The sequence below is a fragment of the Caloenas nicobarica genome, chromosome 31 (genome assembly GCF_036013445.1).
Source record: "Caloenas nicobarica isolate bCalNic1 chromosome 31, bCalNic1.hap1, whole genome shotgun sequence".
Lineage (NCBI taxonomy): Eukaryota > Metazoa > Chordata > Aves > Columbiformes > Columbidae > Caloenas > Caloenas nicobarica.
Window position 1 is genome coordinate 3,156,604 of NC_088275.1, and position 16,674 is coordinate 3,173,277.

General features: G+C 45.3%; 2 protein-coding genes across 2 annotated transcripts; one reads left to right on the forward strand and one right to left on the reverse strand.

The window, feature by feature from the left end:
• On the reverse strand, positions 1 to 1,332 carry LOC136000168 (keratin-associated protein 10-6-like). Its single transcript, XM_065653896.1, has one exon. It carries the CDS (start codon positions 1,330 to 1,332, stop codon positions 1 to 3), a length of 1,332 nt encoding a protein of 443 aa, XP_065509968.1.
• A 10,812-nt stretch (positions 1,333 to 12,144) lies between these two features.
• On the forward strand, positions 12,145 to 15,025 carry LOC135999931 (cell surface glycoprotein 1-like). The gene is made up of 2 exons (XM_065653505.1): positions 12,145 to 12,231; positions 14,054 to 15,025. Exon 2 carries the CDS (start codon positions 14,075 to 14,077, stop codon positions 15,023 to 15,025), a length of 951 nt encoding a protein of 316 aa, XP_065509577.1. The 5' UTR covers positions 12,145 to 12,231; positions 14,054 to 14,074.
• Positions 15,026 to 16,674: the final 1,649 nt, after the last annotated feature.

The following is a 16,674-nucleotide window of genomic DNA, read 5'->3' on the forward strand; positions in this document are numbered from 1 at the left end:
TTACCAGGGCCATTTGGATGCAGAGCAGTACTTTTTAGAGTGACTTGAAATTTTCACTCCACCTGACTGACATTTGGTCACATGCTGCTCTGGGACACACTTGGTGTCATGCTGCTGTGGGACACATTTGGTGGCACATTGCTGCTGTGAGACACACTTGGTGGCACACTGCTGCTGTGGGACACACTTGGTGGCACACTGCTGCTGTGGGACACACTTGGTGGCACACTGCTGCTGTGGGACACACTTGGTGGCACGCTGCTGCTGTGGGACACACTTGGTGGCACACTGCTGCTGTGTGACATACTTGGTGGCACACTGCTGCTGTGAGACGCACTTGGTGGCACGCTGCTGCTGTGGGACACACTTGGTCACACACTGCTGCTGTGGGGCACATTTGGCGGCACATTGCTGCTGTGGGACACACTTGGTCACACACTGCTGCTGTGGGGCACATTTGGCGGCACATTGCTGCTGTGAGACACAAGTTGTCTCACACTGCTGCGGGACACAAATGGTAGTACACTTTGTGGCACACTGCTGAGGCACACACTTGGTCACACACCTGGTCACACATTGCTGTGGGACGTATGTGGTGGCACACTGCTGAGGGACACAATCAGTCACGAACTGGTGTGAGACATACTTGGTTGCACGCTGCTGTGGGACACACGTGGTCACGCACCTGGGTGCACACTGCTGCTGCAGGGGGTATGTGGTCACACACTTCTGCGGGATGCACATGGTTGCACACTGCTGCTGCGGGGTGCTCTTGGTCAGGTACAGCTGCTGTGGCACACACGTGGTCACACACCTGGTTGGACACTGTTGCTGTGGGATGCACTTGCTTGCACACTTCTGCTGGGGGGCATAGTTGGTCACGCTCTTGGTTGCACGCTGTTGTGGCACGCTCTTGGTTGCACACTCTTGTGGCACACTCTTGGTTGCACACTGCTGCTGCGGCACACACTTGGTCACACAAGACTGCTGCGACTCACCCTTGGTTGCACACTGCTGCTGCGGTATGCAAGGTGTCACACAGCGAGTTACACATGGCTGCTGTAGGATGTGCTGGGTCACACACTGCTGCTGTGGCACACACTTGGTTGCATACTGCTGCTGTGGCACACACTTGGTCATGCACTGCTGTTGGGAGTAGGTGGAGGACATAATCCGCTGCCGGGGGATGCAGGGGGTCACATACTGTGGAGTGCACAGTGTCGAGTGCCAGGTAGGCACTGGTGAGTATCTGGTATGGTACATTGTCGGGCACTTGATGGGAATGGGTTCCTGGTAGACTGGAGGAAGATACTGCTGTATGTAGCACGACATCTTGGTGAGGTTTTGGCAGGACTGGAACAACATGTGAAAAAGCGAAGCCTTTAGACAAGCACCCGGCTGAGTTTCTTGAGGTCCTGTTGCTGCCCACACCACAGGGCCAGCTCACTTCACAAGGTGAAAGAGACACATACCACCCGTGCTACAGTCTCAAAACCAGGTCAGCAGCAGCTAGGGGTGCAACCCATCATTTTTAACTCTGAAACATGACACTAAGTCAAACAATGAGGAATTCAAAGGCATGCATCACTAAATATCTGGTGCCCATCACCTGGACCTCCAAGGGGGAGAGATGATCTTGGAGGTTGACAGAGGAATGGCTAATCTCAGAGCTGTCTTTCAACCATTAAATCCAGTTTTCCTCTCCTGTTTTTGGTTGGTGACTGCCTTTGACCTCTGGCTGGTGTGTTGAGCAAAAAAACCCAACCCAGAAACAAGCTCTGAACCTCTGGCCACATCTGCCATAGCAGGAGAGGCAAATGACACCCAAGGCACTGCTGCTTGGCAATCCCATCACACTACGAGCAGGCAGAGGTTCACAGGTCAGTCCCAGCATCACAAAGTTCATGCTCATTAGGGAACCCAAGCCAATTAAAGGGTAGTGATACCATGACTGAACACAAACCTGCTTACAGCATTATGTTCTCTGATACACCAAAGCTGCTCTGGCTGTCATCAGGCTCCCCCCAAAGCAAACAACAGTAGCAGCACCCCAGTTACTGCTAACAACCTTTTTCTCAGGAGCATCTCTCGGAGTCGCCCAGCTACAGACACTGTGAGAGAGCGCATTCCCACCCCAACACAGCAATTCAAACCCACTAGTTTTAAAAAGTTTTCCCATAGTGCATTTTTATATATAAAAAAGCAGAAATCTGCATTTCAGCAGACTTACCCAGCTCCCTGGTGAGAACAGCTTTGTGATGTGACCAAGTGAGCTCTAATAGAAGGAGAGCTTTTATATAGCTACTAAACGTGCCTTGAAGGTATGAGGTACCCACGACATAGCCTATTAGCTCCTATGCAAAATCTGTCTTGTGTGCAACACTAGTAGTCACTAGCATCAGTGTACTCATACCCGAGGATGAATAGCTGAATGTCAGCTACCAATAGTAAGAGTAATTACCTTTTGTATAATCCTCCCTGGCATGGTAAGACTGAATGGTATTTGGAGAGGCAGGCAACAGTGGCTTCCCCTGCCTCAGGGGTTTTGGGAGGCAGAATTGCACCCAATAACAGACAGTAACGGCTTTCCAGAGGGCTCCCAGTCCCTGGAAATGTCACAGTGGTCCTCAGAAACAGGGCCATCCTGTCATTTGGCTTCCTTCCACACATCCATGGCATCAGCTTCATTTTTAGCTCACATAGTTCTGGCTGTTGGTGTCCTGGTGCTCCTGTGATCCCAACACAATCACCTGTTATCAGAACAATGGGAATACGCAGTCCAGTGACTCTCAGATGAGCGGAAAAGATAAGCTACAGTCATGTTTGATTGCAGCCCTTGCACAACAACCTCAGCTGTCAAAGCCGTGACTGGCAGCACGACAGGCCACAAAAATCACCAGGAATAGATAAACTTCCTGCAGTCCTGCAGGTGACTTTCTCAGTGAGTCAGCTTCTTATCATACACTGCGCACAGATTAAAGAAACTGTTTAGAAAACTGGGAGGTTAATATTTTGAAGACATTGAAGATCTAATCAATGCATTTATGTGTACGTGGTCACATGAAATATCCCCAAAAAGTGACAATTTCTTCCTGCTGACTACAAGGCGAGCTGGGGGGCACCAGCTTAGAGGAATGCCCTGCCCAACGGACATCTAGCACTGGCCGAGATGAAACCTGCCCCAAGGGGATCAGATCCAGAGTATGTTTATTAAAAATCATGGTTTCTTCTGAACTAAAGAAATGATTTCCCCAAGTGGCTTTTGAGGCCAAGAAAAAAGTCCATAAATATTTTTTTAGTGCAACTGAACAATGAAGTTTAGCAACTCGTGTACAACTATGCAACTGGTTCTCAGGGTTTATTCATGGGTGAACCCCACACTGGGCAAGAGCCACAGTGGTTGAAATGCTTCCTCCACCATAGGCTTCTCCAGCAGGAACTAAACCTGACTCTTTTTGGTAAGCACTGAATGTGTTTGTCTTTGCCTGAACCACAAGAAATGTGGCTTTGTTGTGGCATCTGTCCTGCAGAAATTGGTTCTGTGATTCAAAGTCATAACTCTTCATTGCTTTTTAGCTTCAAAGGTCATAAGCGTGATCCTTCCTGTTAATCAAGGTGAGCAGTTCACATTTATAGTATTTTAATTCTAGTCTGGATGCAGGCACTGCCCCAACCTTCAAACAAATCCTTATTTCATTCAGTACTTGACTGAAAACCCATGCGTACCTGCCTAATTTACTGAAAGCCCAGGTGAACTTTAATAATCTGATCACAAGAATAACTCTTCTTTCATGTTAATACCCAGTGATATCTGTAAGACTATATGTCTAAATCCTCCTAATCAGTATACTCCAAAACTACAGATCCAAAGAAAGAAAAACCCCAGAAAGGCATTTAGGCTCCATTTTAACTTTGGCAACAGAGCAATTTTGTAGACTTTCACTATGCAACAATTTAATGAGTGTTTCACTTTCACATGACAGTGCCTGTCAAAAAATGTGTGCTTCTGTTGTCATCATCATCTGTGCATATCCTGGTAGTATCCATCTTCTCCCCACAAGCCAGGCCTGCCCTGCCATGGTTGTCAGGTAGGAAAATCTCCAATGCTTTTTTTAATGTGCCTGACTCAACCTGGAAAACAGCATGAGACAAAGGTGGGAAAAGAAGACAGGGCTGTGGCACGGAGAAGTACAAAGAGGGAAGCTGAAAAACATCCTGGAGGAGATGCCAGGTGAGACATTAAGGAATCCACCACCTTCCCTTTAATAAGTCAGGAATGCAAGGGAGCACCGTCACAGTGCAGCCATTTTGGAGCATGAGCCGATGCACCAGGAATGCAAAGCTCCCTGCCTGCTCCAAAATTAGAAATCTGACAAAAGAACAAGCCAGTCAAAAAAGAAGGCAGACAAAACAAGGTAAACTGGCTAGGTGCAATCTGGGATATCAGGTCGAAACCTCTTGTGACATAAAACTAACCTTACTCCATTAATGGTTACAAAAAAATATCGTTAAACTAGGCAAAGAGCTGCAAAGCAGGAGGAACCCACAGTGAGGAGTTGTTGAGCACTAAAGCTGGCACATACTGAAGGACACTAGATGTATTAGGCCGTGACAGACAAGCCAAGGAAGAGAGTCCTCCTTTGAAGAACTAGATCTGCCTTGGAGAAGTACCTGCATGGGGCTGGAATGGCCATTTCCTCCAGTCTCTCCAAGACAGGTTGGGGGATAAAGGGGCTGAGAGCAGCCCTGTGGAGAAGGACTTGGGGGTACTGGTGAATGAAAGATTGGACATGAGCTGACAATGTGCGCTTGCAGCCCAGATGGCAACCATGTCCTGGGCTTCATCACCAGCAGCATGGCCGGCAGGTCAAGGGAGGGGATTCTGCCCCTCTTCTCTGCTCTGGTGAGACCCCACCTGAAGTACTGCATCCAGCTTTGGAGCCCTCAGTACAGGGAAGATATTGACCTCTTGGAGAGGGGCCAGAGGAGCCACAGAAATGATCCAAGGCTGGAACAGGTCTGCTGGGAGGACAGGTTGAGAGAGTTGGGGTGTTCAGCCTGGAGAAGAGAAGGCTCCAGGGAGACATTAGTGTGGCCTTTCCATACTTGACAGGGGCTTATAAGAAAGATGGGGGCAGACTTTTTAGCAGGGCCTGTTGCAACAGGACAAGGGGTCATGGTTTTAAACTGAAGAAGTGGAGATTCAGGCTGGACACAAGGAAGACATTATTTACAATGACAATGGTAAAATACTGGAACAGGTTGGCCAGAGAGATGGTGGATCATTTCTGTGGTTCCTCTGGCCCCTCTACAAGAGGTCAATGTCACATCCTCTAGACTCACAGGGCATGGACATTTCCTCCAAGCTGTATAAGCCACTAGAGCGCAGCATTTGGACATGCAACCATCTCCTGCAACAGCCTTGCAGAACCAGACACTGGTAGCTGCAAAACTGTCTTCAGATGCCCTCTCTCTCCAGGAAAACAGTTTAAACTAGCAATCTGTGAACTAGACACAGTCCAATGCCTTTGTGTCAGAGGACCCTAGTAGGTGAATGCTCCTACTGTACCAAGGCATTGGCATGGAGTTAAAGCTGAGTCACCAATGCATGCTGCAGTCCAACCACAGCCTCCTGTTTCCACTGCTGTAAAAGCCCGAGTACCTTATTCCAGCTGCTCACTTGTACACATGTTTCACAGGAGACTGAGTCTATTCAGTCAATCACTGCAGGGCAATAAGGTGTGTGCAGGGTGGAGAATAAAGGAAACATGAGAATAAGCAGAGATCACACTTTTATTATATCAGACTTGTAATTAGAAAGCAGCATACAGGCTGTAGATAATAAAACTTAACATATTATTAGCCCAGCAAGCAGTAAATTTGCAGTCTTGCTATTTCAATGATTTAACAATACCAAAGGCAAAACGCTAACCCCATTATGCATTAGAATGAAATGCTTCTTACTTGGGTTCCTTCTTGCTTCATTTAAAAAGTGTTTTATTACTTAATGAACTCTTGCTGTTCTGCAATTAGTAGCCCCACAAACCTCTTTGTTCTGGTTGCTACCAGGCTCAGTGGAGGTTAGTCTCTATAGAAAATCTTACTACATAATAGCCCTGGTGACTTCAAAAATACTCAAGCTGAGCTGTGGAGTGTCAACACTGATACAGCTTTCTCTCTGTCCAGTACCCATATCCATTAGCTGGACCATCCATTAGCCGGGCTTCCAATGGGAGAAGAAACCTGGGCGCTGGGGTATGAACTCAAAGCTTGATTCCAGCCACCACTGTACCCTCTGCAGTAGCAGCAGTCATTAACTCAAAGGCACAAGACCCTCAGCAGCACAGTTCCAGGGACTGCCAGCACCTCTGCTCTGAATGAGGAAGCAGCATGTTGGTCACCAAGGCATCCAGCTGCAGAAGATGAAGCTGTGAACTATGTCTAGTGAAGCCTCTGTCACACCAGCAATGAGAAAGTGAAGTTAACATGGCATGCCCCGTATTTTGTCATCACTTCCCATACGCAGGAGCTACTTTGGTTTGGGAGACCGTTGACTTGGCTTTGGTTTTGCTGTTGTTCCAGGTGTGGCACAGAAATGAGAGCTTGTGGTGCCTTGGTGAGCATTGCTTGGCTTCTGATTTTGATGTAGAAAGCTCCATCTCTGGCTCCTCCTCAGATTTGTTTTCTTTTTGGCTGTTGCCACATCTGGCTCTGCCACTGCTGGGTGGCTGGTTCTGGCTCCAGCATGTCTTTGCTTACTGCAGGTGGCAGGGGGGCTGTTTGCTTGCACTGCTGCCGGTCTAGCTGGGAGGACTTCCTTCTTGCAAGCCAGGAACTGAGAAAAATGTTATAGGAAAAAAAATATCCAATTATTTTGAACATCTTCTGTATATAAAACAATAAATCAGCAGAGAAAAGAAAAGCAACAGCAAGAGTAGCACTTTTCTATTAGAAGCACTGATAGCTTCACCTTAATCCACACACAAGTGTTAGAAAGAAGCAAACTGTGAGAGTTCAGGATTGTTATGATTTTAATGACTAACTCAGAACAATGGAATGGAGAAGATCCAATATAAGTCTCTCTCCTGAGCCTGAAGCCCCTCCCATGCTATCTTCCCCCTGCATATTCACCTGCTCAATGTGCCTTTCATTGCTCAGACCTTGTCAGATGATCCTTCTTCCAGCACTCAGCTGTGTTAGTATTGGTTTGCAGCCCAAACACCTCTGAGGACACCAAGGTTGGGTCAGAATCTGTTTTGTCAGACACAGCATTCATGCAAGGCTGTGAGGTTCCTCAAAATCTTTCCTGCTGCTCTGGGATTTATCCCTTCATTTTCCTTCCCAAGGAGATTGTTCTATCAGCCAGAACATGTTATTAAATCAGATGCTCAGAGCATACTAAGCTTTTAAGATTTCCTCTTTTCATAGCAATTCACCTAATAGTGCAGCTCTAGGATTATAAGGCCAGTCATGTTTGTATGATCTCCAAGTCCCCTGGGCCTGATTGTCTCCCTATAATCACCTTGTGCAATGATGTGATGCCATCAAAGTCACAGGAATGGCATAGGTATAACCAAGATTATCTCCATTAATCTGTGACATTACACAGATGTAGAAACAATTGGAGAAGAAACAGTTTAATTCCTAGAGCCTTCAGATCCTGAAATTTAATCTCAATTAATTCTATTTGCAAATGGAAGGGTCCAAAATTGCCGTCACCAAACTATAATCCCACAATAAATCATATTATGGCAAACCTAACTAACGGTTTTTAGTAGATTAATCAGAATAAAACTTACCCAACCCACCAGTGAAGCAAAGAAGCAATGCAGAAACCGTGTAAGAGACTTCAGAGTCAGAGAGGTCCTTATATACCCCAGGAGCCCTACCTCCTGGAGAGAATGGCCTGTGCTGTACGTAGTGTACATTTTTTCACAGCTCCAGAACTACCCAATTTGCAGAAACAGGTGTTTTTTCTTGACCTTTAGGAGAGAAAACTCCCCATTCTTAGGCATTTTCTATTTTAGCAGCAGAAGTCTGTTGTGCTGGCCACACTTGAAGCATGAAAGCTTGTTCTTATTTGAATGTTTTCCAAATGCTAGACTCTAAAGCTCTATGCCTTCAGTCCTGCCAGGAATAAAACAAAAGTAGCACAGGCAGAAAATGCGCACAAATTAAAAATGTGGGGCCTGAATCTCAGGGACATTGAAGACCTTTTCTGACTAATTTGGAGGCATATAGCAACCTTAATCCAAATGTAAGTGGTGTCACAAGAAGCTCCCAGTTGCACCAGACATCTACCTTGTCTGCCATACCTCAGCGAGCTGGTGTTTTGTCCCCTTCCAAGAGTGCAGGGAAGCCTGGATCATGGCAAAGTACCCCAACTGCTCTCCGTTCTCCATTAACAATGCTGCAAAGATGAGTACAAAGCCAGAGTGACCTTCAGGCTGTCTACTTTACAATTGCATGTCCTGGTGTATGGGCTAGAAAAGGCTGATGACAGAGCTAAACTCCAACAAGTTCATTCCTGAGTCCAAGTGCGGGAATGAAGCAATTGAGAATTAGGCTCTTTGATGTGATGGCTGACTGGAAAGTATTCCTGTTGTGCCCCATGAGTTTTCAATGAGGCAATCCGTTTTACACAAGAAGCACAGTAATTCTGTAGAAGCAGTTAGGAATAAATTTAGGCTGGGAATCAGGAGATGATTTTCAAGAAGCAGTGCAGGGAGGCTCTGGAATAGGATGCCAAATCAGAAAATCAGAATCAAAATATGTAACAAGCTTTAAGATGAAGGCTGGTGAATTTATGGAAGATGTATTATAACTATGAATGCAGAGTCACAGTCTTAACTCAGTGATTCAGCCATGTACATCTCTTAAGAGTTTTTAAACTAATCCATTGATGTAGGCCTAGAAAGAACCCATCTGGTTCCAGGGAAGCTCAGGTGCTCTACTGTGGCAAAAATGAAGGGAAATCACTCATGCAGTAACAAGCAGGGGAAAAAAAAAATATAGAGATATATAGAGAGAGATATATAGAGAGATATATATACAAAAGCATGCATACTTAATATCCAGTACTTGGATACCACAGCATTTAGGAGAAAAGATGGAGTCTACAGATGCTTTAGTGACTGGACTTTCAAGCAAACAGACCGATACTAGGAAATTCAGTAACAGGTAATTATGTCTTCTGTCCCGTGAGATGAGTTAATCAAGAGATCCTCCCTAAAATGATGACAGACACAATAATAAAGAACAAGATGGGGTGTTAACGAAATGGTGTCTAATTAAGGCACCAGGGTGAGCCATGTCTTGGAAGATCCAGTTCAGCAACTTCTGAATCACACCAAGACATGAAATCCAGGAGTGCAATAGTTTCCTCAGATCATTTTCTCTGTGCACAAAGGTTCAAAGTACTGTACAGAGAAAATGCAAAGAACACCCATGCAGACATGAGGTGAGAATCACAGTGAACATTTCACATCCTGGGCTGCCATGGTCTTCTCTTCTAAAAAAATTGATCCTTTTTTTCAGACTGAAGCAATACAGCTTCAGGACCCTTAGAGATATTGAGACACTCATCTCAGTGATAAACAAGATAAAGTAGATGGCTGCAGACCTCCATTCTGAGCTGCTAGCATAACTGCTGCATACCTCCTAGGGCATCTTAGACTTTTGGGGACTTAATTACCTGATCCGGATTTGCAAGGCCACTGATGATCTGATAGCAGTACAAGACCTACCCAAGCTGTGTGGAAGCTGGAACAGCATTTTCCCTCTAGGAAGAAGGATGGACTCAGGCCAGTATTTTTCTCACTTCTAGTGTTTTGTTCCCTGGAATTAGTGGCACAACTTCAGTTTCAACTGGGGACTGAGCTGGGCTCCACCAGGTGATTGATGAGGAGCTGCTTATCTCCACATTCGCTATAAAGCCACCTTACTTGATGCACATTTCTCCTGTAGTTCTTCAAACATTTTAGCAAGGCAGGTTTCACTGCATATGGCATTTGCCTCTAAAAATAGTTTTTGTGCAATTCACATGGAAGGGGAAAGCAATTACACCTCTACTATGGGAAAAACATTCACTCCCTTTCCATGGGCTGACTTCAGAGACTCTTCGATGATAATTACCGTAATTTTTCTGCTGAGGTTGCTGACATGCAGGTGAAGTGACCTTCCCGAGCCTCTCCAGACCTGGACCCAAACCAGTGTTTAAAGTCAGGATGGCCCCACCTTCTGATCTCCAGACAAGGTTCAGGTTGTCTCCCTTCCAGCTATGGAAAGTGATTTTCTTGAATCACTCCATGTTGCAAGTTGAGGCTGGAAATTTGATACCCAAACTGGCTACATATTCCAGAAACCTCAGTGCTTGCTCAATACAGAGCCACGGCTGTATGGCCTGTAACAGTCTTCGCCTTGACACTGCTCCACAAGTGCTACGTGCCTCGCTTCTCTCAGGTGATCTAATTGATGGACATAACAAAGGTTACTGAAACTCTGACCTGGAGGTGCACGTTCACTTTTCTCACATGTATATTTGATCTCAAGAAATGCAGAGTTTCCTTTCAAGCCCAGTTCTTCGGTCCTCTTCAGGCCAGCAAGTGCAATGATAAAACCCACTTTTTTTCTGAGTCTGAGCTTATTCCCCCTATCTTCCTGCTTTGAAGGGCTATATTCATGGAGCAAATCTCAGCAGAAGGGCTATTTTGATAACTGCGAAGCATGATGCTGCCTAGAAAGCAGACAGGCAGGTTCTCCACTGCTGCAAAGTGTCCTGGTTCCTGTCTTCAGCAGAGCTACAGCTGCGATTTGTACCAGCAGACACAGAAGGCAAAGTCAGGCCTGAATCAAGGTTTGGTCTTGGGCTGGGATATTCCCCTCGCTCGTAAAGGCTTGCAACTAAAACTAAGCAGCTTCCAGAGCCAGGCAGGCAGGCAGCAAGTCAGGGCCCCACTTGCAATAAGATCAGAAAGGAAGATGCATGGATGAAGTCACGCTATAGGAGAAGAAGATGTGGTCTAAAATTCAGGTGTTCTGTCTGTCAGTTCCCAAATTATTATTAACAGAGGAAGTTACACCACAGGTAGAAACTCCTTCTTACATTTGCAGCCCAGGAATCACAGCCAGGGTACCAGCTCAGCCTGTTGCAATGATTGCATCTGGAGTGCATGCCCTGATAGCACTGGTAAAATGATGGAGACAGGACAAAGATAGTCCCAACACAACCAAATATGATGAAATTCACCTCTGTGTGGGATGCCTCATCTCCACTGCTGAAAATAATCCCACTATCAGAAATGAGGACTGTTTGACTTGTATCCTGAGAGGTCGCTGAGATTTTGAGGATAACAATCAGTGAGATATTTTCACTCAACAAACTTTTTTACATGGACTAATACTTAGAGAATAAACTGTATATGCTACACGCTCCTTTTATTTCACATGTAGATGGAAGAATCTTTTCAAATGCCATTCTGGCACCTAAACGAGACCAGTGTTCCCATTCAATTTGGGTGTGATAAATCTTGTATATTACTTTTAAAAATCCTTTACTTTTCAGGTGGAGATAAACTCATTTCCATCTTGTGTCACATTTGGATAGCTGGGAACCGCATCTTCTCTATCACGGAAAATAGCTTGCATTGAGAATTATCTGTCCTGAAGTCAAAAAATAATGAAATCTACGGAGATCTTCATGGGAAAAAAAAAATCCAAACATCTGTCATGAAGTGAAAGAATCACAAGAAAGTGACTTCAGAGAATTTATTGATGAAAAGCAGGTGCAAGAAGTACAGATTAGCCCCCTTATCTTAAACCACAAAGACATCCCAAGAAGCCGGAGCATTAGCTGATGTGAAATGACTCATGCAGGGGTTGAAGTGGAACCATGATGCTTGACACCGCACAAAGAACCCTGATCTCGGTGGGGTCTGCAATGAATGGATTAACCTGAGAGTATGACCTTTATTCACACGGAAAGTTTTTTTAAAATCAGCTGAGTCAGAAAGGGGATTAAAACACATTCTGCACCAAAAGCCACCTCTTCACAATGCCTACGTGTAAAACAAGCCTGTGGAGGAACTGCACAATGGTAGTTGTGAAAGAATGAGCTCATTGCCTAGGAGGACTCATCCCCAGAAGGCAGGGCTTTGAAACCATATAAAAGTTCTCAAATCTCCGTGCTCCACCATCCACTCAACTCTGTGCTTCTCCCTGTCGACTGGTTGGGTAAGTTGGAGAATACTTATACTTTTTTGTGATGTCTATAATTTTATTGCTTGGTTTATTGCAGGCAGACTTTTAAAATAAGTGTTTTATTTTATACCTTTGAATGTGGAGAAGATTCCTGCAAAGAAGATAAATTGTGGGCATTGAGGTAGGACAAACAGTCTTGGAATGACTCTGCTATGCAAATTCAAATTGCGTGTAAATCAGGGTATAGTTGTGTTAAATTAGATCCTTTCTGAAGAGGAGATTAGATAAAATTATGTTGGTTTAAGTATAAGTGACCCTGCCTTCGGAGAAGGAGAAAGTCTAAATGGCTTCCTAAGACTCCTTCCAAACCAATTTTTCTGTGATTCTGCTATTTATAACAGCGATATATTTAAAACTTAAATTTTATTGAAGAATTATTGTGTAAAATATAGATTCGTAAGTACAAGGTTTTGTGAGGAGCAGAAGGATGAAAATATTCCTAGTGTGCTGTATCATTCATGGTAACCAAGTGAAGAGCAATGTATTAATTTAGCTTAAGCTCTTACCAGGTCTTGATATAGAAAATAGCAAGAAACAAGTGGTATTGATCTGGAGGGCCTAGCAGGATGTGGAAGAGATGAATGAATTTGCTTTGAAGATGTACTGAGAGGGGTAGGCGACATGGGGAAGGGAGAGTGAACTTGCACACTCTCACATGATCTGTGTTGGTGCTAGGCTTGCTTTGAGGGGACTTAAAAACGCCCCTTCCCACCAACACTTTTGTGATTCTAACCTTTTATTTGTGCCCTTAGACTGTCTTTAGAAAAACAGCAACACGGAATTTGCTAAAGACACAGCACCGGTCCAGCTGAGCCCAGTGCCTGCCTTCACCAGCCCACAAAAGAGAGGCAGTTTCATAAATTGTTAGGAAAACCCATTTGGCCTGTTCCATATTACTGGCCTTGGGAGAAGAAATCCAGCCTGATTATTCTGATTCATGCAAGCTATTTGTATTATTAGTGGCTATTATAATCCAGAAACAGGGACACATTGCCACTGCTATTTCTTTCCGTGACAGCTGGAAGAATTGTGCCACAGGTAACCTCAGTCCCTTACATCACCAATGTCATAGTGAAACTAGAACAAGAGGAGGAGTTGGCCTCTTGCTACTGTAAAGACTATTAGTGCTAAGGGAAGATGTCAGCTTATGGGTGAGGTCCAACTTGAGGCCTTAGAACTTTAAGTATCTAATGCCAAGTAATATCTGGAAATAATTTCAAAAGGGGCAAAATCAGATGAAGTATTTCACTTTTGTCAGCATTAAATATCCTGTGTGGCTCAGATTTATAGTTTTCTACTTTTTAATACACCAAACGTTTTAAAATATTTGTCTTCTGCATTCATTTTTTTTTAATTATTATTTTGACTTTCTGAAACTACTATCAAACCAGAAGATCTGTTATCTGCCAGCTCCTCTCACCAGTTCCCCAGGACAGAAATGAAAGGGAGATAGCACATTGGGAAGAGCTAAGCAACAGGAGGAACAGCTCTGAAGCGTAAATCAGCTCCAAGTTCAAAGGAGCGGCTCTACCTCAGGTAGACCTGGCTCGGCTGTGCCACATCATGTAACAGAAAGGAGGAACGAGATAAGACAGAGTTAGAGCAGGAGCTGAAAGACAGGATGAAAAAGAAAGAGCAACTAATAATTCTTTCTAAGCCAATCTGCCTTGGGAATCCAAGGGCAAATTAAGAGAACTTTGCTCTTGCAGCTGATTCACGTATCTTATAATTGTTTCACCCTTATCCCAATGTAGTTTGTTTAGCAGACACAATAACGCTCTGACATTTCTTTCAGATAATCTTGTTTCCTGCAAAGATGTCTCTGAATCAAACACAAATCAAGCAGGAAATCACCCTCCCACCTGGCCTGAGCAAAACAGTTCCAAAGCAAAGCCAAGAGCCTGTGCCGTCTGCTGAGCCGGTCCCATGTCCACAGCAGCAACCTGAAGTCCAAGACCCAACACCTTGCCCAGGACCAGTCCCAGTAGTAGCGGTACCATGCCCAGAAAAAACAGCGCCATTGCAAACACAGGAGGTGGAACCAGGCAAGGGAGAAACACCAGTGATCATAGAACCCGAGCACCCACCCCAGGAGCAGCAGAAGCAGCAGCAATCCAAGGTACCACCAGCTTTCCCACCTGTATCAGACCCTGAGCCTGTTCCCGAAGAGAAATCATTGTGTATAGAGCTGCCTGTGACAATTCCTGTTTCCTGCTCTGAGCAAACTCCATGTGTGCTTGAGAAGCAGGAGTGCAAGGAGACCCCTGTGCCAGTTCCTGTTACCTGCTCGGAGGTTGCAGTGTGTGCCCAAGAGAAGCAGCAATGCAAGGAGACCCCCGTGCAAATCTCCCTTCCTTGCCCTGAACCTGCACAATGTCCACAGGAGAAGCAGGAGTGCAAGGAGATCCCTGCGCCCACCCCATTCCCTCCAGAGAAGCAGGAGTGCAAGGAGATCCCCGTGCCAGTCCCTGTTGTGCACCCTGAACCCACACCATGTGCCCAAGAGAAGCAGCAATGCAAGGAGATCCCTGTGCCAGTCCCTGATCCAAGCCCTGAACCTGTACAATGTCCTCAGGAGAAGCAGGAGTGCAAGAAGATCCCTGTGCCCACCCCACCTCCTCCCGAGAAGCAGGAGTGCAAGGAGACCCCCACGCCAGTCCCTGCTCCCTGTCCTGAGCAAGAGAAGTGCTCCCTTCCAGAGAAGCGTCCTCCCATTGAGCAGCAGCAGGTGAAGCAGTCGAACCAGTGGCCACCAAAGCAGAAGTAACTTCCAGGTGACAAAGGAAGCCCTGAAGAGAGAAGAAGATTGAAAACCCAGACCTCTTCTCCCTGTGTCTCACAATCAGAGGCCATTTTCCAAAACCTTTTTTATTCAGTGCAGAATTTCTGTTCGGAAGCACAGCTCCCCCACCCCGCAGCTAATGCTAGTGTTATTCTATACTAACATCCACACACTGACACGTCGGGACTGTCAATAGATAATAATGCTTGAAGTGGTGTCGTAGGCATGCGCATTCAGCTTTCCAGCAGCCTGAATTTCTGCCCTCTCCCAATCATCCTCCTGGCTTTTAAAGGCCCAAAAGCATGATGGCATGCTTGAGTCAGGGTTCAGTACACTAAATATTCAAACCTAACCCAAATGCAATTAGGGACCTGGAGCTCATCGTCCAAACCCGCACAGAGCCTCCTGGTTTTCATGCTTTCCTCCCCATCTCCCTGTACGCAAAGCCCATCTCTCACCTTGCATTTAGGGGTTTTGCCTATTAATAATAGGATTTGAGGTTTGTGCAGAACCTGCTGCTAAGGGGTTCTGGTCAATAATAACAAGACTTTCTGAATCATGAATCCATAATGCTGAATATTTTATGCAATTAAAAAAATCCATTGGGCTAGAGGAAACAGATTTTTCCAAAAGAGCCATCACTCCTTAATTACCTGCTTAGCTGAATTGGTAGCGCTTTCCTCTGACAGCTCACCTCGGATTTTCTAGGATGTGTAAAAGAACAGCTCAACCTGAGACTCTTTATGGAAATAAATATATACATAATGAAATCCAACTCAGACATGTTTTGAAATAGATTAACCTCAGGCGTGGCTTACATCTGTTAGACAGGGTAAGGAAAGAAGCATACACAGTGCTGTCTCAGTTACACTATGCAACATGTTTCATCACACAGTGTTGTTGCCCATGTATTTGCTACTTATCTCTAATTATTTGAGGCTGATGTTGCATCCAGAATTTATTTCACTGTGAAATTCAACAATAAAAATGACTTTGACTACCAGGTTGTGGAGATTTTTAATAGCTTCTGCTTAAAAGCTAAAAAGGAGACTCAGCTTACAACAGCCAGTAATTTTTTAGACTCAAATCAGGACTCAGAGACTTGGGCATTTGCAGGGGACCCTGGGTCTGCTGCTCCTCTCCAGGTGCCTGGGTTAGAGAACCCGCAAGAGTCCTTGCACTGTGTCGGTCCGTGGGCTGGCCGATAGCACTGAAATACTAATAGCACTGAAATACGAATTGCACTGGAACACTAATTGCACTGAAATACCTCTCAGTGAGACAACCCATCCCAGAGCTTGGCACATGTCCTCAGCTCACACCAAGCCATCCCTATGGTCGGTCTGCCCAATTTGATCATATTCACGGCCACTCTGTGACCTGCAGCAGACATAAGGCATGGGCACATCTATGAGGCAGGTTGCAAGCACCGACAAATGAGTTTTTCCCACACTTCAGATGAGCCAGGAGTGATGTAATCACACCAGTTTGGCTATGTACCTGTTAGATGGGTGTTAGATACATCCAGCCTCACTGTCTGAGCACAGAATCACACTGAGACATACAGCTTCTGGTTTGCAGAACAAGCTTATGTCTGGCTGCCAGACAGCAATACCGTATCACTCAACATCTTC